This window comes from Myiozetetes cayanensis, unplaced genomic scaffold (assembly GCF_022539395.1).
Source record: "Myiozetetes cayanensis isolate MyiCay16 unplaced genomic scaffold, myiCay2020 scf2-11, whole genome shotgun sequence".
In the NCBI taxonomy this organism is placed as follows: Eukaryota; Metazoa; Chordata; class Aves; order Passeriformes; family Tyrannidae; genus Myiozetetes; species Myiozetetes cayanensis.
In genome coordinates this window covers 68974312-69002243 of record NW_026087411.1, presented here as the reverse complement: position 1 = coordinate 69002243, position 27932 = coordinate 68974312, and the positions used below count along the sequence as shown (strand labels likewise).

The following is a 27932-nucleotide window of genomic DNA, read 5'->3' as shown; positions in this document are numbered from 1 at the left end:
CCCCTAGCAAGGGTGGTGGGAGGAAGGCTGCCTAAAGGGCTGAAGCAGTTTCTGCTGGCGAGAGTGGTCCCTGCCCATCCTGGAGCAGCAGGAGCCCTCAGAGAGGTGTGAGAGGAGGAAAGCTTGGAATAAAGCCTGGGGAAGGTGAGGGGAATGGCTCAATCCACTGGTGAGGCAAAACAGGGCCTCGGAAAGAAAGCTGACTTGTCTGCTTGGAAGGAAGAGCTCCTGCCTCTGGCTGCTTGCTGAGATCCTATGGAGTTGTTGGGTCCAGCACAGGTTCCTGCTCTGGGAAGGACGGGATGAGGGTCGTGAGGCAGCAGAGAGGTGAAAAAGGAAAGGAGGGTATGAAAGAAGAAAATGTCAGGACTAAGAGAAGGAACTACATGGGGACAGAGGGAGAGAATTGTTAAAAATAAAACACCGGGCTGAGGCACACCAAGCCCTGCAGAAGTCAGAAACCAAAGGCAGTTACAGGGGCCATATATTAAAGACATGGAAGTGGTGACATCTTGTATTTTAATGCAAAGTTTAATGTCAAAATTCTTTTAAAAATAAGAAAAACCCCAACCTGCTATATATTTTTTAGCTCTCCCCATTCCTTAGCTCCCCAGGAAATGCCAAAGGCTGGCTCCTTGGGGGTGCACTGCAGACAAACCACATGCCAGCCTGTGGAGCCCCAGCACAGCAGCAGACCAGGGCACCTGCCTGAGCCACCACCTCTGCCAGCATCGGTGCAGATCCAGGGTCTGGCCTCTTTGTGCCAGGGACAGGCAGCTGGGCCAGGGAGGTGCTGAGGAGGTGCAGGTGTCCAGGCACAGCACTGGAGAAGGCACCAGCAAATGTTCAAAAGAAACAAACAAACAAAAAGACCAGGTTTCACTTTCATCTCTTTTAGGTAAGTATCTTGCTAGATGAAAAGTCATTTGCTGCAGCCTTTGCATGACTAATTTAAATCAAGCTGGTTTTTGAGCAGATGAACTTCAAACCCTGGCTGAAGACTATGGAGGGAGAGGAGAGGGAGCACTGGCAGCAGCTTTTCTGGTAGCTGAGTGTCTCTGTCCCACCACCTCCTGTGTCAGAAGTGCTGAACTTGCTTCATGCAGCCAGACTAGCTTAAAGAGCCAAAGTCAGAGCACTCAGAAGCTGCTCAACAAAATAGGTAGAAATTTAGTTTGGTGGTGAATTCTGTCTCTGCCCAATTCAGCTGAAATTTGCCAGTGGGTTCAAGAACACACTGTTCTTGACTAAAATTTCTTCCATAGGAAACAAGGCCAAAGTAAAGAAGGTGCCAGTCAAAGAGGACTGCTTTACAGAGAAGCAACACTTGACCATTTCTTAGAAAGGCACTTCCTCAGAAGCACTCTCCTGCCCCAGGCCTGGCACAGCTCAGCCAGCAGAGCTTCCCAGGGCAGCCCCGCCTTGCTGGCATGCTCGAGCATGGGGCAGCCTGGAAAAGCCTTGCTGCTAGCTCCCCCAGGCAAACCCTTGCAGAAACCTCTGTCCTCTGAGACAGTGAGCCCACTGACAAAAATGTTGCTACACAGATCTGCACCATGTATCTTCTGCTAGTGCCAGGTCTTTTGACAACATATAAATATAAAAGCCAGGCCATTTTGTTAGAAGTCACTACATACAAATTTAGCAACTTAAGCCAGGGATGCCAAAGTCCTCTTCAATAACGCTCCGAGGCCAGATGCCTCGCAGTCACACATCATAAATTCCTTTCTGCTATTTCCATCTCGTATTAACCCAGCTCAGTGTGTAACAGCTACTGGCGTTGAAGGCGTTCTTTTTCAGGAACATCTGTGGTTTTGATAAGTCTTTGTAGGTATGGAAAAGCCTGAAGTCCTTCAGCTCCAGTTCTCGGAGCAGACTGTACCAGTACCGCACCACGGTGCTGTCATTGCCGCTAACCTCAAACCCGGGCCAGTGGATGTGCACCTCAAAGACCAGCTGTCCTATCTGCTCAACAACATCTTCCAGGATCAGGTTTTCCAAAATTTTCCACTCAGCACTCTCCACGTCTGCCTTGAGGACATCAATCTGCAACAAAAGCAACATTACTATGTGAAAATGAGAAACTTTGCAATTGCAGCCAGAAACAACTGAGGCCAGGCTTGACCATTCTTTAATATACATACTTCTTCTTATGTATAAATAATTTTGTATTAAAGAAAAATTAAAAAATCTTAGGACTAACACAGGCAGTACACGATGTTTCACGCTTGCCTGCTCACAGCCCTTCCTTCTCCTCCTGCCTCCAACTCCTGGCCTGAAAAGCCATGTATCCCAAGGTGCCAATACAGCTCCTCCTACAAACCAAGCATGTTATTGTTCCTTCACAATTCTTGTGGTGGCATCACACCTGTGTAAAAAAGAAACCTACCTAACTAAACACAGACACTGAGGCACGACTGTTCCTTATTTCTCTGTCACAAAATGCCGTGACAGATCTAAGCACACTAACAGTGATTACTTGCACCACAGTCGAGTGGGGTCCTCGTGAGCCAGATGCTACATGCTCCACACAAGTGCAGGAGAAGGCCAAAGTGAAATGAATATGTGAGCAGCTCAGGTCACCAGCTGCCCTCGGCCAAGCTGCTGGCTGAAGCTTTTGCAGGCACCACTACAGATGCTGAGTGAGGAGGACCAAAACAAAAGATAATTATGCAAAGAGTCTACAGGGTTTTAAGGGTAGCTCCTCCAAAGAAAAACACATAGCAGGAAAGAAGCTGTGAAGGTGTTTAAAGGGAATAACAGATCTAATAGAAAAGTTCCCTGTTCTAGTTTTAGGCCATTATTTAATTTTGTGAGATATTCAGCAGTCCAACTTCTCATAGCCCTACACAACTGTGGCTTGACTTCGCCTGGCGATCAGCAGGGTGAGGGAAGCCGTACGCTTTAATGGAAAAAGAGCATTTCATCACCATTTCACACCTGGTAAAAAACAATGACTGCAGTGCAGTCGTGATCACGAGCTGCAGAGCTCAAGGGTCTGTGTTTCCCAGAGCCACAGAGGGGAAACTCCCACACTGTGAGAGTACAGGGTTCGCCTGTGCCAGTTCCACCTGAGCTGCTGCTTCTGCCCATCTGCTCACACTTAAGATATGTTTGAAGTGAAAAACTGAGTTAATTTAGAGTCAAGAATACCGTAAAAAAAAAAAATAAGGCGCCAACAAACCCCAAGCCAAACAACAACAACAAAAAACAAACAAAACCCCCAGATTCTCTCGCACCTTAACTGTCATGGCAGTGTTGAAAAACGCACCCATGCAGGTACAGGCCAGTAATTTGGGCGGGTAGTGTAAAAGCATTGCCAATGCTGGTTTTTTTTACAACTGTTTTGCTACGCTGCACCATCCCAGGATACCTTACTGGTCCCATGCCATGCCCAATGGATGCTGGCTGGGGCCCTGGCTCACAGACCCCTCTGCCCTGGGCACAGGGCAGGGGCTGTGCTGTGAGCACGTCTCCTGCACAACCAGAGCTCTGCATTGCATGGGCCATAGCCAGAAACCACAGGGCCGTGGCAAGGGGCATCTACCTTCCCTCATTCTCCGGATGGCTGACTGGAGACACAGCGGGTTGATCTGCTGAGGCGCAGAGCTCACAGCCATGTCAGCCCTCCTCAGGGGCTGTGCTCCAGCACTATGGATGGGCATGGGATGGCAAGAGTCTGCAGTCTGTTCTCCATCTGTAAAACATGGGTATTAACCATGGAACACCCTCTACAGAGTGCAGGGGTTGTGCCAATGAAGGGCTGCAAGACTTCAGCAGAACAAGCTGTAAAACAGCTGAAAATAACACACTTCGAGCAGGACTTGGGAGAATGGGACTTGAATGAGGTCCATGGTCACAGCCCGAATAATAATAAGCCAAGTCGCCGCTTGTCTGCTCATTAAGGCGGCATTGTGCCTCCTCCACGCTGTGGGAGGCAGGGAGCCAGTGGAAAATGACTGAGGGATTATGGAATTAAAGCCCATATTGTGGCACGTCCACATGGGGAGCAGAGAGGAAGGTTGCACAGACAACCTTAGCTCTGGTATTTCCTAACTTGACTCTACAACAAAGAGCCTGTCAGTCTGTCCATCCGTGGGTCAGTGAAACAGTGGAGCATAAGGCTCCCCTGGGTTCAAGGGGAGGCTGAATGTAAATGATGCTGCTCATGACATTTCAGCTGAGAACTACTTCATGGGTGAGCTCACTTGTTTTCCTTTATACATTTAAATAGGTTATTTATTTTTCAAATACCGACTCGCATCTCTACCTGTAATGCAATTTTGCAGGCAGTTAATTCTGCATGCGTGCAATTGCCACAGGACCACACACTGCTGCACTTAAGATACCAAAGATTTTTATCTCTGGGAGACTTCTGTAACTCTGAGGGCAGACAAATTATTCAAAACCTTATATTCTTGGGAGAAAGGGCAGGGGAAGGGAGAGGTGGAGGGGGGGGAGGTATATAGGGAAGAAATGTTTTTATGCATTTGCTTTTGTTTTCCCATGATCTGATTTTATGGCAACAGTAGGACATCTTTTTCCCATGGTAATGTTTGCAGTCATCATACAGGTTTGTTTGTGTTTCTTTTTGTGACACTAAAGCCTGCTGCACTGGCTGCTCAGCAGGGCTCTTATGCTCTGTGTTGTATTTGCAAACTGATCTGAAAAGTGGCTGCTAACCAATGTTTCAGTAGGAGAAAATGAGTTACCACAATAACTGCTTAAACACATACTGAAATGACCAGGAAAGAAATGCAAGGCTAGTGGGGATGTGCATACTCAAACCAGAGGCTCTTTGTTGCCTTTAGTGCTGTGCACTGCTCAGAGACCTGGAGAGAGGAGGGTACCTGTCTCTACCCACCAACTTTTGTGATTGCCTTCCAGGCAAGGTGTTCCTCTCAGCCCAGAATCTCCATTTTATGCCACAGATACTGTAAAATAAACGGTAGAGCATCTCTGTGTCAGAGGATCTGAGCAAATAACAAGCGTCCTGCTAACACCAAACGCAAGTTTTGTGATGATTAGACAGCTCAGGAGATATTTACCATCAGTGATAAGCAGCGCACTGCTGATAAGAAATACACCACCACCTTCCAGTGGCCTTGATTCAAAGTGCCAGTGAAAGGATTAGTGGACATGTCTATAAATTCAGAGCTCTAATTCATCCGGGAGCGCAGCAGGAGTCTGCTGCTGGGAGTAAATCCCGGAGGGCAAAGATCTACAGTGCCTGAAGGTAAAGTATGGCAGTCAGTTTCAAGCACTCACAAAAGATGGTTCCTCTTATCTTCCACAAATCCTTTTATCCTCCAAGAACTAACTAGGCTATCACAGAAAAGTAAAACATGTGGATTTTTAAATGTTTTCTCAGTTTAGCTCCTTTGAAAAAGCACTGCAGCATTGTATCACTTACACTCAGAGAAAAAAAAAAAGGCCTTGTTCATGCACAACCAAGCATATAAAACAGCTGAAAAAAGTGTGTTTTAGTTAGCGAGGGTCAACACATACTGTATGAAGGCTCATTTCTTCTTTTTAGGGTAATGACATGTTACAACTGTGCATCATTTCCTAAAGCAGAGATCAGATCTCTGTTCGCCTTGATCGCTTTTGAAACACCAGGGTTAAGGGGGATTTCAGGCTCTGTGCTGCCCTATGGGCACCATTTAAAGCTCCCCATGGAGAAGAGTCAGTTGAAAGTGAGTAACTGGAGGAAGCAATTTAGTTGTATTACTTCCACCATGAGCTCAGTATGTGGAAGTGAAAGCCAGGAAAGGCAAAAACAACAAATGCCGTACAGGTCATGCAAGCAGGATCCCTCCAGTTCTGTGGGAGCAGGTCTGCCGTGCAAGCTGGGAGCACGGGAGAGGAGAGCTGGTTACAGCTTTCAAGCACAGGAACAGAGCTCAGAACTACCTGGCCTCCTGAACCGCAGGGCCGCCCCCACGATTTGAGGCTGGGAGAATTAACCCTCTGCTCTAGATCCCTGATAACCTGGTTACCATTTTGACATCAGCTGTACAGTAAGATGTAAACTCTGCTGGCTTATGCATCGTTTTTTCCCTCTCCACCTAAGTACAATTCTCTGTTTTCAGCAGACAGAACTCTAGAAAAAGGTATATAATTCACATTTTGACAGCACATGCCTTCGTAGATAACAGGTTCTTGAGCATGTTTTTTTCAAATGTGTCTTCCCTCTCTTTTCCCATCTGCAAATTTTCAGCATGATACTTCCCCCACTTTCTTTTCCTCTCGAAATGCATTCACAGCCCCTTCTCACCAGCAGGAGATAGCTTGGATGTAAAGTCCCTTTCATTCCCTTTTATTCTGAGCCGAGGCTGTAATTGATGGCAGACAGGATGCCACGTAGCCTAATAGCAAATTATGGTCCCAGCAGCTCGTGACTGTCTCTCCCCATGCTCCCTTCAATCAGTGGGAGGTGGAAACATCCTGTCTCTCTCTCAGCCATCCGCTGGAGGGACCAGGACTGCTGTGGGCATGGTCTGAGCAACACGGACACTGAAATAGGGAGAAAAGTCAATCACTACTGATCAGTGATGTACAGCTCCGAACAGCAGCACTTCTCCTTCAAATTACTTCCCTTCCTTCCTGCTCACATTTACCCTTCTCTGCAGCAGTCGGTATAGCCACTTCCACACTGGCTCTGGGACAAATGTGTCATTTGAGATTATTCACTCCCAACGTGACAGATCGGGCACATCTTCAAGTATCTGCTTAAGGCATCAAACTCACAAAACCGATTTGTGCAGTTGGGTGTTTACACGGTCTTTGGTCTTTTTTTACAGTAAAAGGCAAATGTCCAGTTGAAGTCACTCATACAATATACACATCACTGAAACAGAAAACCAGCAGTGAGTGCAGGTGAGCTTTGTTCCCCTGCTCTCACCACCGATCCTCCACAGCCTTGCAAGTGACAAAGAAGTCCTTCCTCCTGGTTCTAGTAATGTGCTTCCATGAAAGCATTACACAGCAGGAGCAGGATACGAAGTAATTTTAGGTTTACCACTCGAACTAGAGAAAATGTTTCAAAATCATATTTTAAAAACTTATTTAACTCTCTCATAGCCAACTGTCAGCATAAGCAACAGCTTGCCAGATGCAGTAATGGCCCCAGACAAATGTATCCATCCAGAAAGTCCACCCAGCACATGCAGGAGGCATCAATCTCAGCTGCATGCTCAGGCACACTGTGAGCACTTTGCCCATGCTCTGCCATGGGGGACTGCTCCCAGCAAGGATCCATGCAGGCACCCCAAGAGACTTCCTCCCACAGACACAGAGCCCAGGTCAACCTGATTGCCCAAGGGCAACCTGGCACTTTCATTTCCCACTTCTTCCCTTAGTCTCCAATGCCAAAACATTTCCCACATACTCTCTCCATCCGAAAGCAATTTCTCTTTGAAGATCTATTACAGAAAAAAAGATAACACACATCCACTCCAGTCCAGTTAACTGGTCCAGTTAAGTGATGCCTCTTACTCCAGTGCACAGGCAGAGAAGAAGAGGCCTTTTAGCTGGCAGAAGGCTTTTTGCAATAATGCTTTACCGAGGGACAAAATAACCTCTGGACAAACAATCACCATCTGATTCATGAGATCAGCATGGCCTGACATCCTTTCTGCCTAGCTGCACTTGGTCAGGTCACTTCTGTCACCACAAATATCTTCCTCTGCCACGGGACTAGTTATTGGCATCTTCCCATCTTAATTCATGCTGAGCAGTGGACCAGCCAGAGACAGCAGCTCACTTGTTAATCATCTTCTGGTCATAAAATAATCCAGGTCCCAGAGCCTGAATTGATTTTCTGACAAGTTTGATGGGTTTAGCTAGCTCTACACTATAATTATCTTAAAGTCAGACATCTTGTCTAGCTTGCTGCCCACCAAGACCAAGGTTCCTCAACACTGACCCAGAGAATAGGATCTACAAGCCCTCTGCATGGAGCAGGCCAACACTGCACACAGACAACACTGAGGGAGAAGACCTTCCTCTCTCAAAAAAATTGAGTATCAAAGATCTTGGTTCCCCATTTCTTTAAACTGAGACCAGTCTCCAGAGCAGGCAACAGGAACCTCACCACTAGTTGAAGACTCAAAGTGATGTCTTCTCAGAGGAAACAGGGTGAAGAGTCACCATGAGGACATAAGCCCCCAGACAGTGACCTCCTCACCTGGTCAGAGTGGCAGCAGCTCACAAGTGTGCATCTCTGCTCAGAACACTGTGCCCCAGCTCCCATTTGCACTGTGTTACCTTTTTCAGTTTGTATGGCTCTCCTGTTGTACACTAAAAGATGAAAACATCCTCTCACCAGATCCTTGAATCCAAAGCAGTAAAAATACCACAAGGGAGCTGCAGAAACCCTGATCTTAAGTTATTTAACAGCCTGATCAGCAGCAAAAGCTCTGCTTGGCAAGCCCATGCTGCAAACAGACATTTCAGATACTGCACCTATTCCACCATGAGCCAGGCTGGGAGCGCGGCCGCTCTGCACGCAGCCCTGGCCGGGCGCACGAGTTGCTTTGCAAAGAGCACATTCAGCCATCCAATCTTGCAGGAGATGTCCCGCTGCCCGCTCCCCCCCCCACAAAGGGGGAAAATCCTTTTCATTTCTGCTCTTTTGATCTTCTCTGCCAGACGCTGCTGGATGCCTGTGGGAACGGATATTTACTCAAAAGAATAAATGGTGTACGCCAGACCCTCAAGTCTCTTCATTAGAGGGGAACAAACATTTGCAGCCTGTTTATGTTGCCCCAGCACCAAGCAAGGAACAGTGGGACCCAGCTCCATGCTTACATAAAGCCACATTATCCCAGTCTTGTGAAAGGTGAAAGCCAGCAGCAATGGGACAAGTGCACTACAAGGGGACAAGGGGGCAGTCAGCGCAGGAGGTTTGCAATAGAAGGCAAATAGTTAAGCAGCCATTGATTCTAAAACCCTGAGGAGCAAGACCTGTGAGTGTGTGTGTGCACAGCAAGGGACAGAGGGCTTGGGCTACTGTAAAACAGTTACACAAAGTAAGAGGCATTTTGGCTGCAAGACCTTCTATTGTTTATTGATTGTTTATTAATGCCCATGGGGGCCTTCAAAATGTAAGTAATTGAAGAAAGGGATCAGAGTCCCATCTTCAAAAAGTGTTCACCGCACCTTAAAGAACATCTCTTGCAGGATGAGAATCTGCAGCCCTGGTATAACTGGGTAGCTCCAGTTAAATTTGGTGGAGAATTTGGCTCCCACCTGCACTAGACAGAGCAGTCTTTACAACTACACCCCTTCATGGGGATCTATTTGTTTTGCTCCGTTTCTGGTCCAAAGTGCCAACCTGCCTCCCTACTGTTTTGCTGTTTGTTCACCTTGCTATTTGCTTGCAACCATGACAGGAAGAAAGCTGCACATTGCTGAAAACATGAATAAGAAACACCCAAAAATGCTTCACATCTCAGACTTTATCTGTGACAGGCACTGGGGAGGGGCAGGACAGCTGCTGAGCCTTTGACCTCCATATTTTAGATTTCTGAGAATGGATGGAAATCTTATACTGCTGTCAAATCAACAATGAGGTCAGAAAGGATCCAGAGATTAAGGTGAAAGTATTCAAATGAGATACGTGCAATTCCAATGACAAGAACTGATAAACCATAAAAGCATGATGTATGAGCTACTAAGGATAAACATGGAGGGGGAAAAAAGGTACATATTTTAGAGAGCTCCTAAGTGCTCTGGATAGGACATTTATCTAAACAGCTTGTTAATGTCAACTTTTCCCTAGAAATTGTGAAAGATGGGTAGTGGAGAAAACCGACAATGGTTATAAGAAAGGCATTGTTCTCAATTCTCATTATACCAGTGTCACTTCATGGATCACCACCCTGAGCAAATATTCAGCACCTTGGCCAAATTAAAGCCACAGAGATTCAGACTACTGTGTTTAAGGCAGTACTAATGGCTTTAACAGGAGCGGGGAGCATGAATACACATCTGGTACCACCTCGAGAAGCAGCGCAGGTTCCCCAGGCTCCTGCCGAACTCCAGTTGTGGTGGGAGGAGGGAACCAGGACTGACTGCTTTCTTACAGTAGCAGAATACCAACGATGACTCCACATGCCTGCAGTGAGTGCCACACTCTTCTGAATGCAACTGTTTGACACTGAAACAGTGGTATGCTGCTGCTGCTGCTGCTGTTGAAAAGAAGGTGGAATTGAACACAGCCTGCACAGCCCTCTAATAGAGCTGGGGGAAAGCAGATTTTTAATATCTGTTTTCTTTCTGAAGAATCTTAACAACCACAGTAAAAGCAACAAAAAAAAAAAAAAAGGAAAGTAAGCCCCTAAAAAATTGTCCTTGCTTTTTAATTTTAAGCAGACAATAATATGCTTTGAAAGTGCCCTTTCTGTTTTTTGTTTTTTTAAGAGGACCAGCACAAGTTCTGTTTCAACAGTGCAATACTTCAATACTTTCATTAGAAGTCAGACATTGCACTAGCCCTTTTCCTAGAAGAAGAAAAGGCTATGGATCATTAAAAACATCTTTCCTCCATGCCTGACAATTGCATACTAAACAGCACCTTCAGGCCGCTCTCTAGAAACACCAATATTCTTAACAGTATCTTGAGAAGCACTCCCGGTGGAGAGAATTTAAATGAGGTAAAAGGATATGTAAGGGACCAAGAGAAAACCCTGTAAAGGAATGTGTGTGAGGCACTCCGTGTATACAGCACAGAGAGCGAGAGGTGGTGAGCAGTAAATCACTGTCCAAAGATCTTTGCTTCCAGAAACACGAGGATGTCATGCCCACTTCTCCTTGCAGCCAAACTCTTCAATCCACTTAGAATTAAAATACTTTAGGCAGCAGCAGCCCCAGCTGACTAAGTAAATATAGAGCTATTACCACCTTGATTTCATTATCCCTAGAATGAAAAAATATATACATCCAGGAAAGAAACACTGTATGTCAGGAGCTTAGAGATGACTCAGAGGCAACTACTACAAAGTAAGAAAGGCAGCACTTCCAATTGCAGCTGGAAATGTCTGCACCAATTTGATTGCCTCTTTTCAGCAAGTGGAGAAAATTGCCAACTCACTGATGCACCCCCAAACAAAAAGGTTCACCACAGAGAATGGATTTGGCCCAGCATCTACAAATATACCCTTCAAAGGGACTGAATGTGTGTTGTCATGGGCAGCAAGTTCCTCAAGAACTTGTAAACTACAGATCTAGAGGTAGATGCTTACTGGAGAATAACATGCTCTCCAGCACACTGAGCTTTTGCTCTAATGGGATGACTTCTATTAATAAAAAAAAAATAAAAAACATATTCTGGCTAGCTTGCTCAGTGTTATCGTCTCCAGCACCCTCCCTTTCAGCACAACCAACGTGGAAATCAGGTGCATGACAGCAGTTAGCACAACTCTGAAGCCCTGATCTCAGGATTTGTCAGACAGATGCTGAGCACAGAGCTGAGTCTGTGGACAAGTCACTCAAGATGGGATGCATCTCATCTAGCCTTAGACATCTAAACCCAAAACAGCTGTCCAAGGGAACTTGGACAAAAGACCATGCAGAAGAACAGGAATTTCTGAAGGGCAACTTGAGATATACAGGCCACATCATTCAGCCTGTTTTAAACACCTGCCCTTGAATGAGATGAAATGCATCTTAACAGTTTCACTTGAGTTTATACGGACCTCAACAGCTATCTCAAATGTAGAAATATAAGTTAGTGGAGGTGAGTTTCATGTTCCTCCATTCTGTGGCAGGTCATTTATTTAGACAATGAGCTCTAAATGCTATGGTATTGCATCTCCCTGGTGCAAAAGGGTCCAGTGCTAATACAGGACTTGACTTTGCAGAGTTACTCCTACTACAAATAGGTCAGGACCAGCCATTTATACTTTAAAAAAACCAGTGTTCTGGGACAAAACTCCTTCTACTGTGCCATCCACAAATTGATATAACAAGGAGATGTCCTGATGAGTCACAAAAAAGCATATAAGACGACAAGCAGTAACAGTGCAGATATTTCCAGGGAAGGATGGGGAAGAAGGCAGTCACAGCCTGAGCCTTAGCAGAGACATCACTAGGACTTTTGAATAGTACTGATTGCTGATGTCCCAGCTACAGGAGGGGCAGCACAACCCTAATAAGATGTTATAGGAGATACAAGATCTCTCGTGTTGGAGAAGTCTTAGAAAGGCTGGTATGATAACACTCTAAGAGCGAAGGCTGTTCTTCACAATTATATGCGAATGGTAAATAACAGCTGCAGATAAAAGGCCACTTAAGCTTAACGACCACTGATTGCACAAGAAAACTTGGATGTGAAAATAACAAGGCTAAAAATCAGATGAAGAGTGGGTTTTTTCCTTCTAGAATTGAGATCTTGGAGAAGCCCCAAATAAGCATAAAAAGAAGAGAAAAAATTAAACCCTTTCAAGACAGAACTCCAAACATTTATTTAAGGATTTGTGATGCACCGATTCAAAAGACCTCATCTCATTTGTTCTTTCTGACACTAAGCCACATGTAGCAGAGAAGATGTGAACTTGTGCCTCCAGCTCTGCGAAAGGGGCTGTCCCCTGGCTGCAGCAGAAACAGTGACAAGGACTCACCTCCCTCCAAGAGCTCCCAGGCTTCTGAGCTCCTGGCTTCTCATCCTGAGCTCAGGCTTTCACACCAGGACACAGACCAGTCTGCAGGTGCTCATCAGCTGGTACCAAGAACCTTCTGTGTGTTAAGATGACAGCTGAGCTGCGTGTATAAACCCTGGTGGCACCCACACACTGAACACACAGCATTCCCACAGTGAATGCAACTCACACTAACAAATTCCCGGTTCCCTGTGCCTAAGTCTACCCTTGCAGGGGAAATCAAAGTTAAATGATTTTGCCTAGGCAGGCTCAAGAATTCATAAGCCTATTCTGGCCCCTGTAGTCCCGAGGTGTATGGAGTAAAAGAGTAATTGCATGAATTTAGTCGCTACAAAACTTGAACGTGGATGTTTCCCAACCTGAAGAGTAAAGTTTTTGTTTTGTTAATTAAATCTCCATGCACAACTAAGCTGTGATACATTTTCCCTGGACTTTTATATTATTAAGTTACTGCCAAAAGAGCCAATTTTAAACCAAAATTGGAAATCTTTTCTTTAATATTTGCTATTTCACACCAGTCTTCACAAAACTGAAAGTGCAGCATAGAACAGATTCTACAGTATCTGCTTTAGGAGAGGAGCAAATGATAAATTACTTGTCTAGGAGGACATGATGTTGTTAATCAAAATGACTTTAGGGTGTAGTGTTTTGAAGTTGTGTTGAGTACTAAATAACAGGTGAAGGGAAGGAGGTTTTTCCTTTTGAAATCCTAAATCTAAGCCTATTCAATAAAATGAAGCAGATACCTGTTAGCCAAGTTGTCACAGAAGAAAAAAATCTTCACAAAGAGACAGTGTAAATTAAAGCCTTCAAATCAAAATCAGGACATAAAGATTGCTTTGCATTTCTTTTCATAGTGAATAATGACACAGTTTGGTCTCTTATAGAATTTGTTCAAGATTACTTGAATGGCAGGAAGTGAATGCAACTCTGCTGTCCCCTGAAAGTAACAGCTATGAGCACTTCCTGATTAAATGAAGGTTTTACTTTGCATTCTCAGATTCTCCTTTCCAGATTAATTTATTTTACCAGGAGCCATTTCATCTGCTGCCAAGCTGTACTGCCAAGGAATGCAAATTCACAGCACTTACTGAGGGCATCACGCAAGACTTTTCCTACAGAGCTCCAGCAAGAGGACAACTACTACTGAAATAAGAGTTTGCGTGTGTGAACATGCATGCCCATTCGGGACAGAATGAATTCTTGCTTGTTTCTGCTGCTCAGGGCCTTTCTGTCAGAGGTTTTAAATTGTGCTTTATAGGACAATCTTTGGAATACAGAATATATGTAGTAACTTGGTTTGAATTTCTGGTTAAGGATTACGATTTTTTGTAGAGGGAATAACGTTAGAGTGTGGAGAGGGAGCTCATGTTTCAATATGGTCTTTCCCTTACAGTTTTATTCCATACTAAAATCTGGGCTACATATAACAACCTTTTGAGGAAGTCACTGACACCATACATAACACCAAATCATGCTGGGATCAGATGAATGGTTTATTTAGATAACTTATCCCCCCTGTCGCTGAAATTAAATCTGATGATTCCCTTGTAAGACCATGGAACCAGCTGTGACTGGTCTAGAAGGGCACTGGGCTATATACTCGACCCTGTGTCCCACAGTAGGCTTGTACCCAAGTCAGGACGTTACAGTCCAGATGAACTCTGGAGTACAAGGGATTGTACTCTACCTGGAAGTCAGTTACAAGTAGAGTGTCACAGGGCCTATATTTGGATTCATCCTGTTCAACACCTTTATCAGTCACCTAGTGATGAGTTCGATGACACTTCTACCATATTTACAGATGACACCAAATTGGTGGGACCAGTCAGTAAAGACACACTAGGGCAGAGCTGCTCTGGACCCAGACAGACTGGAAGGATGGGCTGACAGGAACCTGACGAAATTCAACAAGGGCAAACACCTAGTCCTGCATCTGGGGAGGAAGGATTCCCTGGAACGATACAAGGAATGTGATTATATCCCTGTGCTTGGCACTTGTGAGAGTGTATCTAGGTACTGCATCTAGTTTTGGTTCCCACAACACAAGACACACAATGATAAACACAATGATAAACACAATGAGGAGAGACTGGGGGAACAGGGCTTGTTCAACCTAGGCAGAGGGAAAAACATCAGCTTTGTTGAGGGAGACAACATCAGCCTGTAGAGCCTACAAAGAGGTCATCAAGACAGCAGAGACAGGCTCTTCAGCAGTGCTTAGAAGTAGGACAAGAGACAACAGGCATAAACACAAATCAGGGTCTTTCAGACTGAATATGAGGGAAAATATTTTCATGATTAGAACAGGCCAGGAGGCTAATAGCTGACCCAGGGAAGTTGGACAGTCTCTGTTCTGGGAAAAACAGTGTTTTTCAAGACCAGAGCAAATATAGCCTTGAACAACCTGGTCTGACTTCACAGCTGGCCTCACTTCGAGCAGAGGACTGAACTATAAGCCTTCTAAGATCCCTTCTGTTTTGAATTGCCAACGACTCCGTAGGAAGGTAAGTTCCCCAACCATCAATCACTAATCCATGGGGAACACCAGCACTGCAGAAACCTCAACCCAGTAGGTAGCCAGAGAATATGAAAGTGAAAGCACTCAGTGGCCTTCTCCCTTTTTTCCACTGTTCATCAGCAATGCACTACAGAGTGTGCACATGGAGTAAAAAAACTGGGCATAAGGGGCAGGGAAGGGAAGATGAGCAAGATCAATTTTTACATCTTTATTCTTTCCTGTGGCCAATAAAATACTTGTCTTCTCAGAAGATACACCATTAAATTTTCAGTTTAGAACTGTATACCGGGAAATAAGACTTCCACGACATCTTTCAGAGATTATCCCAGAACTTAAGAATTTCACACTCTAACAGTTCCCAAAAATACTCTGACTACATGTTTCCTTTGTCAGCCACATCCTAATATAATACTAGATATAGTACTAGATAAGTCCTCTACCCCCAGGCTGTTTACACTCCTCAGAGAACTGAGGACTGTTATGCCATGTAGACAGTTAGAAAGATCAAGATCTTTTAATCTTTCCTCACATCCACTAACACCAAAAAGTGGTTTTATTTCTTGCCAAAATATCAGGATCAGTTTCCCCTTCTGTGGATGAGGTCCTATCACTGTCTGCAGAATAGCAGGTGTGCTCTCATCTGAGTCAGTGTGCACACAAGCCCATCCAAGTCCTTTGATTCTCTTGCACACAAAACTCCCAAACTGCAAGTTTTTGTTTTCAAGGCTAAAATGGCAAGAACTCCAGGAGGCCTTGTCTGTGCTGTTTTCATGAGCCTGATCTTCTAACATTGGTGGAAATAGTTTCAGTCACTTGTAGGGAGTTGGATCAAGTCCCAAATCTCAAAGAATAAAAGTAAGGAGAAAATGAAGCACTAACTTCAAATGCAGCTGCCTGGAACTCCTGCCTTGAAGTGGGAATGGAACAACATTGAGGATAAGTGAAAGGATTTTTTAAATTAAAAAGAACAGGACAAAGAGCATGTTTTAACTTTCTAATTGAAAAAAAAAAAAAAGTGCTTTGGAAAATATTCTGTGGAACTGTTTTGAATTAACTTATTTATTCAGCCAAGGGAATATTCCACTCACATTCACCGGAAGAATAAAAACTTGAATGTCACAGTATTTACTTTGATGCTTTCTTCATAAATTTGAGCTTTATTGGTGTCATTTACGCAACATGCAAGTTCTCAGGCTGCCTTCTAAATTCAAGAAAACCTGAACAGAACAATGTGAGGACAGTCAGCACATTCAGGTTACTTCGCAAATACGCAGTACCAGAACGCTGCAAGATATGTAACAGCTTTATCCTCACCAGAAGAAAGTCAGTTCCCAACTTTACTAAGCCATAGTTTTGCACAGGGGAGCTACTCAAACGCTAACAGAGCAAGAGGCTGTATACACAGTTCATAATGCATCAAAACACTTAAACCAAATCCCACGTCATGTGTACACAGCCAGAAGAAAGCCTGGTTGCATGTGTTACGTGTGCATTATGATCCTTGGCTGCCCTCCAGCCAGATGTTTTCATGTCAGCTAACTCTTACCCACAAAGTTACATACTCAGAATTCATTGCTACCTCCTTTTTGTTCACAGAAGGTCTTACAATCACTCTGTATTACCATGATAACCTGAGGCTGATTGTCCTCCGCAGTCAAGACTTGTACAATTTTTCTGGATCAGGTCATTAATTATTTGCTCTGTGACTAATTATTCTAAAATCAAAACAAACAATGTAAGGCACACATCAAAGAAAAACCATCTCTCTGTCTCCCCAGATGTTTTGCTAATGCACAGCCTAGTATACAGTTACAGTATGCCTAAGAAGTAGGAAAAGGCTTCTTTTTTCTGCTCTTATCTTCAAAATGGTCCAATCAGTAGAGCTGAGCCAAAAGAAAATATTAAAGAAAAGCAAGAAGTGAACTGAAAAGGACATCTCGCATCTTTTAATAACAAACCAAACAAACATTGCACTGCTTGCTTCGTAAATATTACAGTAGAGCCCCTCCTTAGCTCAGGCTTCCTATTTCTTAAAAAACAAAGAGAACTAGCTGCAGGCAAGGAAGTACATTAGCATTTGACGTACATTAGCATTGTGTATCCTCAGAAGGAAAAGCTCTCTTAAAAGCAACCTAAGGAACTCCTTCAACTATATTTTGGCAAAAGTTATTTGAGACTTGAAGATTTCTGAAGTCTTTATAGTTTCTTAAAAACAAACTGGGAAATGTTAAAAAAGAAAACCCCATAGACCGCTGCCAATTTCAAAACAGGATGTTTTTGTTGTTGATGGCTGTAATTAGGACCAGTGACCTTGAAAATGTAAACAACCCATCCATTACCTCTTCTCTTCTAATTATTGTTGCAAATATTTTTTTCTCTTTATAAACTTGTCTGTGTGAGTAGTTAAAGAGTTCATACTGAGGAAAAGACCAGAGCTTCCACAGGACTAGAAGTGCCAGCACCCAATGTCACCAGTGAGTTCAAAGGCAAAGGAAGTGAGGAGGAAGTATTAGTATTTGGCTAGTGATTTAAAATCAGGGTGGCTGTTATCAGCACACAGAAAAAGCAAGACAGAAAAGGCACCCCTACAAGAAATGCATTACAAGTACTGCTGAAGAAAGACCCGTTATCAGGAGAAAACCTTAGAAAGTGCACAGTCTCCTTAGACAGCAAGGAGGAAGTTCTGCAGCTTTCTCAACACGGACACCCGAGTCCTTACCTTCTGATGTCCAAATTCATTCAGTATTGTGCCCAGCTTCTTTGTGTTGCTGTGAAGTTTGTGAGCGGCAATGGCCGGATTGGGATCCCTCCAGTCGATGGACAGGCGATGGTACCAGAGGTGCCGACCCTCCTGGATGTGCGCTGACTTGATGCTGGGGTCAAAGCGATGCACCTCACACCCGCTGTTGGCCATGCCGACCTCAAACTGGTTGTCATCACTGCCTAGCCTACCAAAAAAAAAAAAACAAACTATGTAACTATTAATGCTGCAAGAAGAACTATTAGTGGGTAGGACATTCTGAGGAGGAACTGGCTTAAACAGAAAGTTCAAGCTCAGCGCAGTATGATTAGAACAAAGGGCTCCGTTCAAGTCAAGAACTAAACCACTTTTAGCCAGGTTGATAAACTTTCCAAAGAGTGTTTTCTTAATTCAGAAGTTGACAAAATTTATAAGGAACTAAATTAAATGTTGGAATCTTCATGCTGTCATTTTTCATATTTTATATTTATATATACTTATCTGTTTTCAATTTGCTTTTTTCTTGACAAGTTTACAATACTTCTCTTAGTCCCCACTTCACAAACTTCCAATAAGCAAAGCATAAACAGAACAGCAAATATATTTAAAATTTATACAATACTCTTTTGTAAACAACTGGCATATTTCACACCATGTCTATCATCTGGTGTTACAAAGATGAGCCACAATGGCCACCAGTATGGACAAGACACAAGTACCAAATGCCTCTCTTTCCCTGTAGACAGGAAGACAGAGATAAAAAAAGAAAATTTAAAAATAAACAATTTACAACAGTAGCAGATTTGTTATATAGACTTAAGAGAAATATTGCTGCTGGTTTGGTGAAGATCTCAAAGAAGAAGAAAAATTAATAGCTCCATCGTACAGCAGTACTGTCTCAGTCCCTACCTCTGCAAGGAGAAGCCATATTTTACAAGGCTGTGCCATATTCCCACCTCCTACAGCCCACTGATTCTCACAGAGTGCACTAGAACTAAAAAAAATCTGGTATTTACCATTGGAATCATGTCTGCACCACAAGCCTTCTCTACTCCGTAAAACAGGATGTTCTCTTCCTTCATACTCCTTCAAACTTGTTCCAAATGTGATTCAAATCATGCACTAAACATTAAACCTTAACAAAACTAAAACACATGTAGCACTAAGAAGAGAATCGAGATTTTTAAATAGCACTTGAAGCAGTTGTGCTAATTGAGACCGTCCACTATGTACTAACAGCGCGGCATTTATCTCTCACGCACAAACCACTGCAGGGCAGAACTCTTAGATGTACTGTCAGAGGACCTGGTACACTACACCACAGTAATCCTTAGAAAAAACGGGGTGAGTACGAAATAATTTTGTCTATTTGCATCAATACATAAAACACGACACATTTTAAACCATGTCATACACTATGGTACGACATTGGGCCAGCACTAAATGTTTTACATAGATGACACACTAGTAAACTAAAATGAATTCAATTCATGAAACAATGTTCAGAAGAGAATATGTTTTGGAAGTTACCAATATGGTATGACACTTGCTGTAACACTGGTTTAAGCATAGTGTGGTGATATCCTATGAGGTGGTTTTTTCCTCAGCCATCTTCCCTTTTGCATGTCCTGGGAAAGTATGAGGAGACTGGGTTTGCAAAAATAGCCTAGTGTGCTTTTAAGAACAACTCTATTTCACAGGATTCCAACCCGTACAGCCGTGTAGGAGGAAAAGAGAGGAGTTTTCTTTTAATACATTCAACACACATTAGGGAAAAAAGTTCAGAAGTTAACTAAGTGAATCGACATGTTTGTTCGCACACGGCTTTCTACAGAAGGGACACTGATGGACAAAGACCAGTGTAATCCCTTAGGAATGAGAAACTGGCTAAAAATGAACAACATGTGAATTGTTGGGGGCAGTTACAGCATTAGAGTGAAGGGTCTGCCAGCAACTGATGGCCACGTGTGTTGATAACACACTTCTAACTGTACCAGCTGGTACAATCCAGAGGGCTGGATGCCTTGCTGCAGACAAACCTCAGGCTGCCTCCAAACAGATTGCTACTTGTGGGGACTGCAAAGGGAGATTTCACAGTGGTGGAAAACAGAAAAAAAAATACAGATGAGGGGAAAGAAGGAGCTGATATATCTTCTGGCACTCAACAGCTCAAATTCATGCCTGAAGAGAGATTTAGCCAGCAACAGATATTTAGGGGAAAGAATAAGGTCATCTTTGAAGGAACTGGTTTGAAAAATGCCTGGCTCACATGCAGTCATGCTACAGGATAATGAGGCATGAAAAAGATAAACAAATTAAGTCTCCTAAGAAAGACTTCTGTCAAGATACCTTGATTTTAAAAAAATAGGTGTGGAGGTCACAGAAGACTACAGATGCCTTTCCCCACCATCAGGAGAGAGCAGCTGCTGCGTCCATCAACAGCAAAATAAAACATGCCAAAGACACTGGCCCTATTTTTACTGTAAAAGAGAAGGGAGCTTGGTTACAGAGATGCACGCACTCCCCTGCAGTGGGGGCGGAGGTGGGCTGCCAAACAGCAGAACCAGCACCTGCAGGACCCTCTCTCCCAGCCTGTGTGTGAGTGCAAAGGAAGGGCTCACTGGCACTGCTCCCTGCCAGCAGCAGGGCAGGGATGCTGACCCGGGACAGAGCGCAGCACAGCAGGGAGCAGTGTCCTTTGGCTGTTCCCTGCTCCCAGGGTTCACAGAGGGTCATGGTACACAGAGCCTTGCACTCAGAATAAACACTGTGCTGCAGCTTGCACCGAACAAAGCATCCTACCAGCCCTGAATCATCCAGGAGCACAGCGAGTGCGCAAGCAGCACAAAAGCTCCTTTGTCTTCTACAGCACAGCTCTAGTGGGCACCTGTAGCTGATCCAGCCTAACTGCAGGTACTCCACCTCCAACAACGATAACAAGACAGAGCTATAAATACATGCATGTTAAGGTCCAGCTTGCCCTTTCTGTGCTCCCCCTCCTCCCCTTCTTTTTCAAAGGAAGAAAACTGAGCTCTGCAGCTCAGGGAAAAAAGAAGCACCCCCTGTCTGGATCATAAAACCCCTACACATTAGGATGCACCTGAAACAGCATTTATGCTATATTGCAGTGAGACTCTTTAAACCTCTACTGGTAAGTTTCTGAAATCCTATTCATTTATGTTATCCCAGCTTGAATGCCTGCCTGTGGTGTTTGTAACTGACTTAGCTTAATCTAAGTAGATTTAGCACTAATAACTAGAGCTCACTAATGCATATTGCAATTATGTATCACACTGGGAAATCCTGTCCCCGAAGCAAAAACACTGCTGCCTCTCAGCAGTGGAAGCAACTATAACTAATCTAAAGGGATGCCCAGATGTTCCAGACACTGCTCACTCCCATTCACGAGTGACCTCTTCTATACCATTTGAGGAGGCAAAGCCTAAGCAGCATGTTTTGTTCCAGTTTTAGCAATATATGGATTTAATGCAGGATTCCCAGTAACACTCACACTGAACTTTCACATTTGTCCTGTATCCATCCTCTCCACAAAGAATTTTCTTCATTGGACGCAGCTGCTCCCTCTTTGCTCTTCATGAAATGTATGGAATAACAAAAACGTTTAAAGAGTTTTTTTGTCTTAGAACAAAATTACTTTTCTGTCTGTCATGAACCAAAGGAAGTGAGTCTGAGGGGACAAAATATGCAGTAACGAGCTCCAAGGTCTACAGAAGCAGGGGGATTGAAGACTGCTTCTCCTTAATCTCAAGTATTTCCCTTTTATTTTTTTGCTGTTTCATGTGATGCATCATAGTTTGTTACTTACTGCATGTGTGTCTCTGACGTCTGACAGGAGAGACTACATCAACTTCAATCTCTGCTAAGCCCGACTGTTCCACCAGTACAGAAAATCTGGCATTCAGGCTCCCTGCAGCTGGTGCAAAACAGCACCACATATAAAGCACTGGTATACATGCACTAGCTCAGGTTTGTTCAAAATCATTAGTAAAATATCTCTGTGCTGGTCAGATTCATGCCAAATCTGCATTTCCTAGAACAGACAAAATCAACTCTGCATTGTAACTACTGGCCAGTTCAACAAAAATACCATTCTCAACCCACATTTGATACAAAGCAACATGGAAAAGGGACGTTAATGCAGGAGCTCAGGTCTAATACGATGATAATGCAGCTTGAAGGGAAAGGTCTAGATTAATTCCACTGACCTTTGAGTATTTTACCAAGACATCTCAAGTCAGCAGACACGTTATCCCAGACTTCCTCTATAATCAAAGGAAACCTAGACCTGCCTCCAGAAGGTTATCTAGCTTAGCTGATTTTTCACCTGAATGTGCCTGTCTCTCGCTACTGACCTAGCAGGTAAAATCTGGAACCGAGCATCTCTCCTAACTTCCACAGGAACATGAAAAGCTGATAAGAAAAAAAAATCATGTAAACCTATATTTTGCATTAAGACAGGTAAGCATAATTTGAAATGGATTGCAAAGAATATTCAGAAAACATGAAGCAACACTAGTCAAGAGGAGTCTTCTCTCTGTATACCTGATCTATCTCTAAAGGGTACATTATTGTTTTGCCACTGAGCAGTACTGCTGAACAAAACCTGAGAGCCTCTCAAACTCTGGGGAGCTTGGTTTTTAGAGCTCAATACAAACTCAAGCCAAATATAAACTCACCCAAATTAACCAAAAAATGCTCCCTTTGACTGCAGTGCTCTCTGCATCCACTTCACATTAATTGCTGGTGTTAACTGCCATATACTAATCACTGAGAAATGCTACCCCAGGCACTATTGCTTGCTATCCACAGTTTGTATCCCACAGCAGCAAAATCACAGAAATAAATTGCACTGGTTCAAGGGAGATGAAGTGCTTCAGTACATCTCTAACCCAAAGCTGGCTCCCAGGACAGCAGAGACAGTTTTATTAGGCAGCAGCTCTGTGGTGATCTCTGCAAAACAGGCTCCAGATTCCAGCAATCGTCCTCCTAATGCAGCTGTGTGCTGATGGGTAATGTAAAAGGCCAGTGGCCTGATGTACTCTGAGGACTGATCTCCTTCATCCTCGTGGGAAGCAGAATGTTTTGTTAGCACAGAAACAGGCTGCATATGTGGTTTTCATACCTGTGAAAGCACTTGTTCTGTACAGAGTGAAAACTTCAATCTCAAGTGCTGTAAATATCATAAACACTGCAAACATTTTAAAGTAAAGCCACAACTGCCTTTATTACTATCACTTCGCCACATATCACCCCTAAAGTGTTGAACAAACACACTCGCATGCAGAAATTGACTGTTTTGTCCCAGAGGCAGTTAATGAGGTTTTATAAGTAATGCCGCTGAAGTACCTGGCAAATATGCAAGTCACCTCTGCTCAGAGAAGATACTGTGGGCTTCTCAGTTTATCTCCTTAATTTCCATCTTCCTCTGTATGAATTACTACTCACAACTCACCATTAAGCAATTTGCTTTCATACCAATGTTAGAACAGCAAAGGAAAATAAAGACCCTAACAGAGAAAAGGTTTTTCCCTAAAAGAAAAGTTTACAGAAGCACATCAACACATAACAAACATACCCAAACAACACATAACAAACATACACAAACAAGAGTCTATATTTTAGAAGACAACCTTGTTGCAACCTGTGTTGCATTTATAGGGCTTTTTGAAGCCACATGGTATGAAACAATTTCCTGTCTTTTAAAAGAGAGCACTTACCCAAGTGAATACAGACGGCATTGCTTGCTTCTGATTCGGTGAATGAGGCTAAACCTCTCATCAAGACAGATCGACCAGGGCTTTTTTGCGGTTTCAGAGTACCCTTTCAGGCTGCTCAGGTTCATGTGTTCACATGAAATCTGTTGAAATCAAAGGATGCTTCATTTTAAGATAGGACTTTTCGTTTGTTTTTTATTTGCCTTCTGGGGAAAGAGTGGAAAAAAGAAAAACGTTAATTGGTTTCATTTAAATCTGATTGTCAATTTGGTACATGGCTACAGAAATTTGATAATTTTTTTCCTTGTTCATCCGTTCTGCTTGGTGAAATTTAAGGCTTACATAATCCCACAGAGAGCAATGCAGTTTGAAAAGCAAATAATTAAGCATTAGTACTATATCCAAAATCATTTTTCGACAAGGAAAAGATGTTTCAGCATTCAAATGTTTTGGAGTTTTTTTCGAACCCTGGAATGGATTCTGCATCCCAAATAATGATAAAATCATGTCATAATTCAAGATTGTAATCACAAGTTGCAGTGTCAGACAATCTAAGCTGTATACCTTACCCAGAGTATCCTGGATCTCTGTTCCAGAGGGGATTTAATCATTACCCCAACACATGGCCTCTCCAAAAACAAGGGAATTTAAGCAAGTGCTTAACTAAACACAGGAATCGTAGCATGTGTGTCTATGCTGAGCTGGCTTAGACATCTAGAGTCTAAAGCCAGGACAAAAACCCCTGCAAAACAAGAGACAGAGACCCTGCAGGGAGGAACGCTGTAAGTCAAAGCTCTTGTACAGACCAAGAAAGCAAAGACTGAAAACACACTGGATTCATCAGAAACCTGTAAGTGTCAAAAATCACTTAACTGAGGTGTGAAGTCAGCTTTGCCAGCAGCTGAGCAGCAGCCGGCAACAGCCACAACACAGCAGTGACTGAGCCAGTGAAACCGCAGCCCTCTGAGCGACACGCTACAGAAAAGCCCCTGCCTGCAGCACCGGCTCTGCCTGCCCCCCCAGCAGCCTGGGACAGCGTTTCACCCCCAGGCCACATCACCCTGCACCATCCTCTTCTTCTAGACACACTGAAAAAAGTGGGCATGGAGCTGGGGAGTGCTGCACCACTTCCAGAACTCAGGATCCAGAGCATAGCAGGTGATAGAGAGCCAGTACAGGGAGGTAATGGGGAGCAGAAGTAAGCACCAAAGCTGTGGCTGCTTCTGCCTAAGAATGGTTGTGCCACTCTGCATCACTCCGTTTTTGGGTTTTGAAGGGCTTTTCAAACCACATGCAGCCCAGCCATCAAATTCAGGGGTTGGAGGGCACAGGCTGCTTAACACACAGATAGGAAAGCAAAGACTGAGAAGAGCTGCAGGAACCCAGCTGAGGCATCAGGACAAAAAGTTGTCCTTTGCACCGAGTACCAACCCTAGCTGCAGGAATGGGAGCTGGCACTGTTGGAAAGCCAAAAACTAAAATGGTGGGAAGGAGAGTAGTGGAGGCAAAACCAGGTTAAACATCAGTCCTGAACAACTGTTCTCATCTTGCTCGCTCCTTCCTTCCTCTACAGCAGACTGCCCAAACTCAGTTCTCAGTTTTAGCCAAACTTAAAAACATGGCTCTGGTTCCACCTGGAACCAGAGAAATGAAACAATTTTACACAGGGGTAAGAGTAAAAATTGGAACCCAGCCTTTAAAATGGTAGGCACTCTCCACCAGGTACTTTATAACAAGTAAAAAAACTCTAATTCTTTAAGAAGCTTATGCTCTGAAAGATCATTGCCTGAAGCATCACATTGAAAGAGCTGCACACTTCATCACCACCTCCCTGCTCCTGCTCAGCTCATAATTCCCACAGAAAATTTATTCAAGCTAATATATCATCTCTTCATGCTGTTCTCGGGATTCACTAAGTTTTAAGCAATGATTTGCAGTGCACCCCACTACCCATTTCCCTTCAGTCACATAACAATCAAGGAATAAATGGCACTGCAATAATAAGCCCTAATTTAAGACACAGAAGAATAATGTACTCTCTACATAAAACTAAGATTCTGCAATGCTGCCACTTAGTTGACTCATGGCATTATGAGCAATTACAATAGCAGAATTTGGAGCAATTTTAACAGCTCTTGCTACTTAATTGCTCTTGCTATCAAAAATTTAAAAAAAAAAAAAAAACAAACCAAAAAAAAACCACAAACCAAACCTGAACCTGCCTTTAGCACCATCACCAGTCTGTTGTATGATTTACAGACCCCGATGCACTGAGCTCAAATCCTGTTCTGGGCTTCTGTTCACTACTATCATATGAACAACAGTACAAGTAAGATGGTTCTTCTGATCATCAGACACCAGCACTGAAAAAGCTTTTTCTGGCCACATCTCGACACTGCTGACACGGCATCTTCCCCCTCCAGCAGTTTAAGCCATCGTACACTATTGGCAGGGAGCTGAACTCAGGCACAGTAATTAGTAGACACTTGCTCAGCAAACAAGGAAAATGAGATCCCATGCTCATCTACATAAGCAGGATCCCATTCTCGGAAGTGCTCATACCAGTTATGGTGCTATCCCATCAGTTATTAATATTGTAACATCTGCCAGGTCAGAAACAGAGATTTCTCTAATGTTTTGCTTTCACTTATACTTGTTCCCCCAACCAAGGTCAGTTACTCTGGGAGCAAAACTTCTTCATTAGTGTGTCAGAAGCAATAAACTCTCCATTAATTGATGTCCTTGTAGGCTTTGACCCAACTAGTAGAGTTTAGCAGCATCTGCCACTGTTTATTAAGTCACTGAGATGAAGGATGTTTTCAAACTCAGTATGTCTGCTGCAGTCTAAATTTCTGTACAACAAAACAAGCAGCTCTACACACATCTCTTGCTGTCCCCACATGCATCGTCTTGCCTCCTGCCCTCTCAGTGCTGGCCTGAGTGGCAGCACAGATGTCACTTTCTTGAGCATTTAGCCAGGGGTACCCACAAGCTGGAGGATATGTGAACACTCGACTACCCTCCTTTTTAGATGCGTTTCAAATGAATCTCGTCTCAGCCTTGAAAGCACTGCATCAACAAAGAATTTCATATGTGAATGACATTTCAGTGACATTAGCACCTGAGGCTTTTTGCTGTTCTCCAGTGTAAGTAATGGTGCTCTTAAATCTGTATTCAAGGGTCAATTGCTGATAGACCTGGGTACTGAAAGCAGCTGCCCTGTCAGAACTGTGAGCATCTAGCACCTTTTCCATTTTTTTATTCAAGGAAATACATGCATAAATGCTGTTGTGCATAAGTGATGCCCCTATGAAGACATGATGGGCCAATTTCCATATGAGTTGAATGCTGTAGGTAACCCTCAAACACAATCTGGATTTAGATAAAATGACACATTTTAAAAATCACATAAGCCCACTAATTTTCCAGGTCATCATTTTTGTCCTGAAAATATCAGGAGTCTACCAGTATCACTGAAACAACTTGTCCAAGTTAGGGTCTGATGCCTTACTCTCATTTTACTGGGAACCTCAAATGCATCCTTTTTAAGTAAAATGAGCCTGGTTATCCCATTATTATTGAGAGGTGGAGTGGGTAAATACACAGTTTTGTCAATATAGAGTGCTCTGTATTTTTCTTTATCTGAGAGGGAGTGAGAAAGAGAGAGAGGAAGAGAAACCATGTCTAGAATTTCAGTCATACCACGCTCCTGTCAGTACACAAACCCATCCAAAAATAAAAAGCAAGGACATAATGCATTCTTTCTAACCTGTGTTCTGACCTTTACGTTCATGTTGACCATCACTGCTAGGTTAAACAACTTCAGAAATAAAACAGTTTCAAAAGAAGTTTGGTGCAAGGTTAATTCCTCAGCCAAGAGGGAACAACCTGTGGCAGGCAAACTACCTTCTAAATGGAGACTGAAAATGAAAAACATACCTGAGAAGTGCTAATGTACTTTAGGAACCTCAGTGCCTCATAGTTGAGGGAAGGAGTTGGACTTGCCCATGGTTGCAGTTCAATGTGCCATCTTACAGCCTGTAAAACAAATCAAAACAAAAAGCACCTTAAAGGCAGTACAATCATAACATGCAAGGCTAATGAAATAAGGAGATTTAATTTCAAACAAAAAGTTTCTTAGAGGCTTGTCTACACATGAAAGACATTTCAGAATAAAGCAGGGTTTGATCTACAATTAAAGAGCACCTAACTATGATTTATAGTGATCAGCTTTGAAAACAGATGTAGGTAATTCAGAAAGAAAGGGCTCTTCA

General features: G+C 43.4%; 1 protein-coding gene across 2 annotated transcripts in view; it reads right to left on the bottom strand.

Annotated features, from left to right (window-relative positions):
• Nucleotides 1–504: 504 nt before the first annotated feature.
• Nucleotides 505–27932, bottom strand: part of METTL24 (methyltransferase like 24) — a 47166-nt gene continuing 19738 nt past the window's right edge. Inside the window, exons 2-5 of one of the 2 annotated variants that reach the window (XM_050315884.1) lie at nucleotides 27598–27696; nucleotides 23662–23801; nucleotides 17903–18131; nucleotides 505–2046 (exon numbers count right to left, since the gene is read on the bottom strand). In XM_050315884.1, the coding sequence (XP_050171841.1) occupies nucleotides 1732–2046; nucleotides 17903–18131; nucleotides 23662–23801; nucleotides 27598–27696 (783 nt within the window). In that variant the 3' untranslated portion in view covers nucleotides 505–1731. Of the gene's footprint in view, nucleotides 2047–17902; nucleotides 18132–23661; nucleotides 23865–27597; nucleotides 27697–27932 lie in introns of those variants that run through there. The other variant, XM_050315885.1, reaches the window with a different exon arrangement.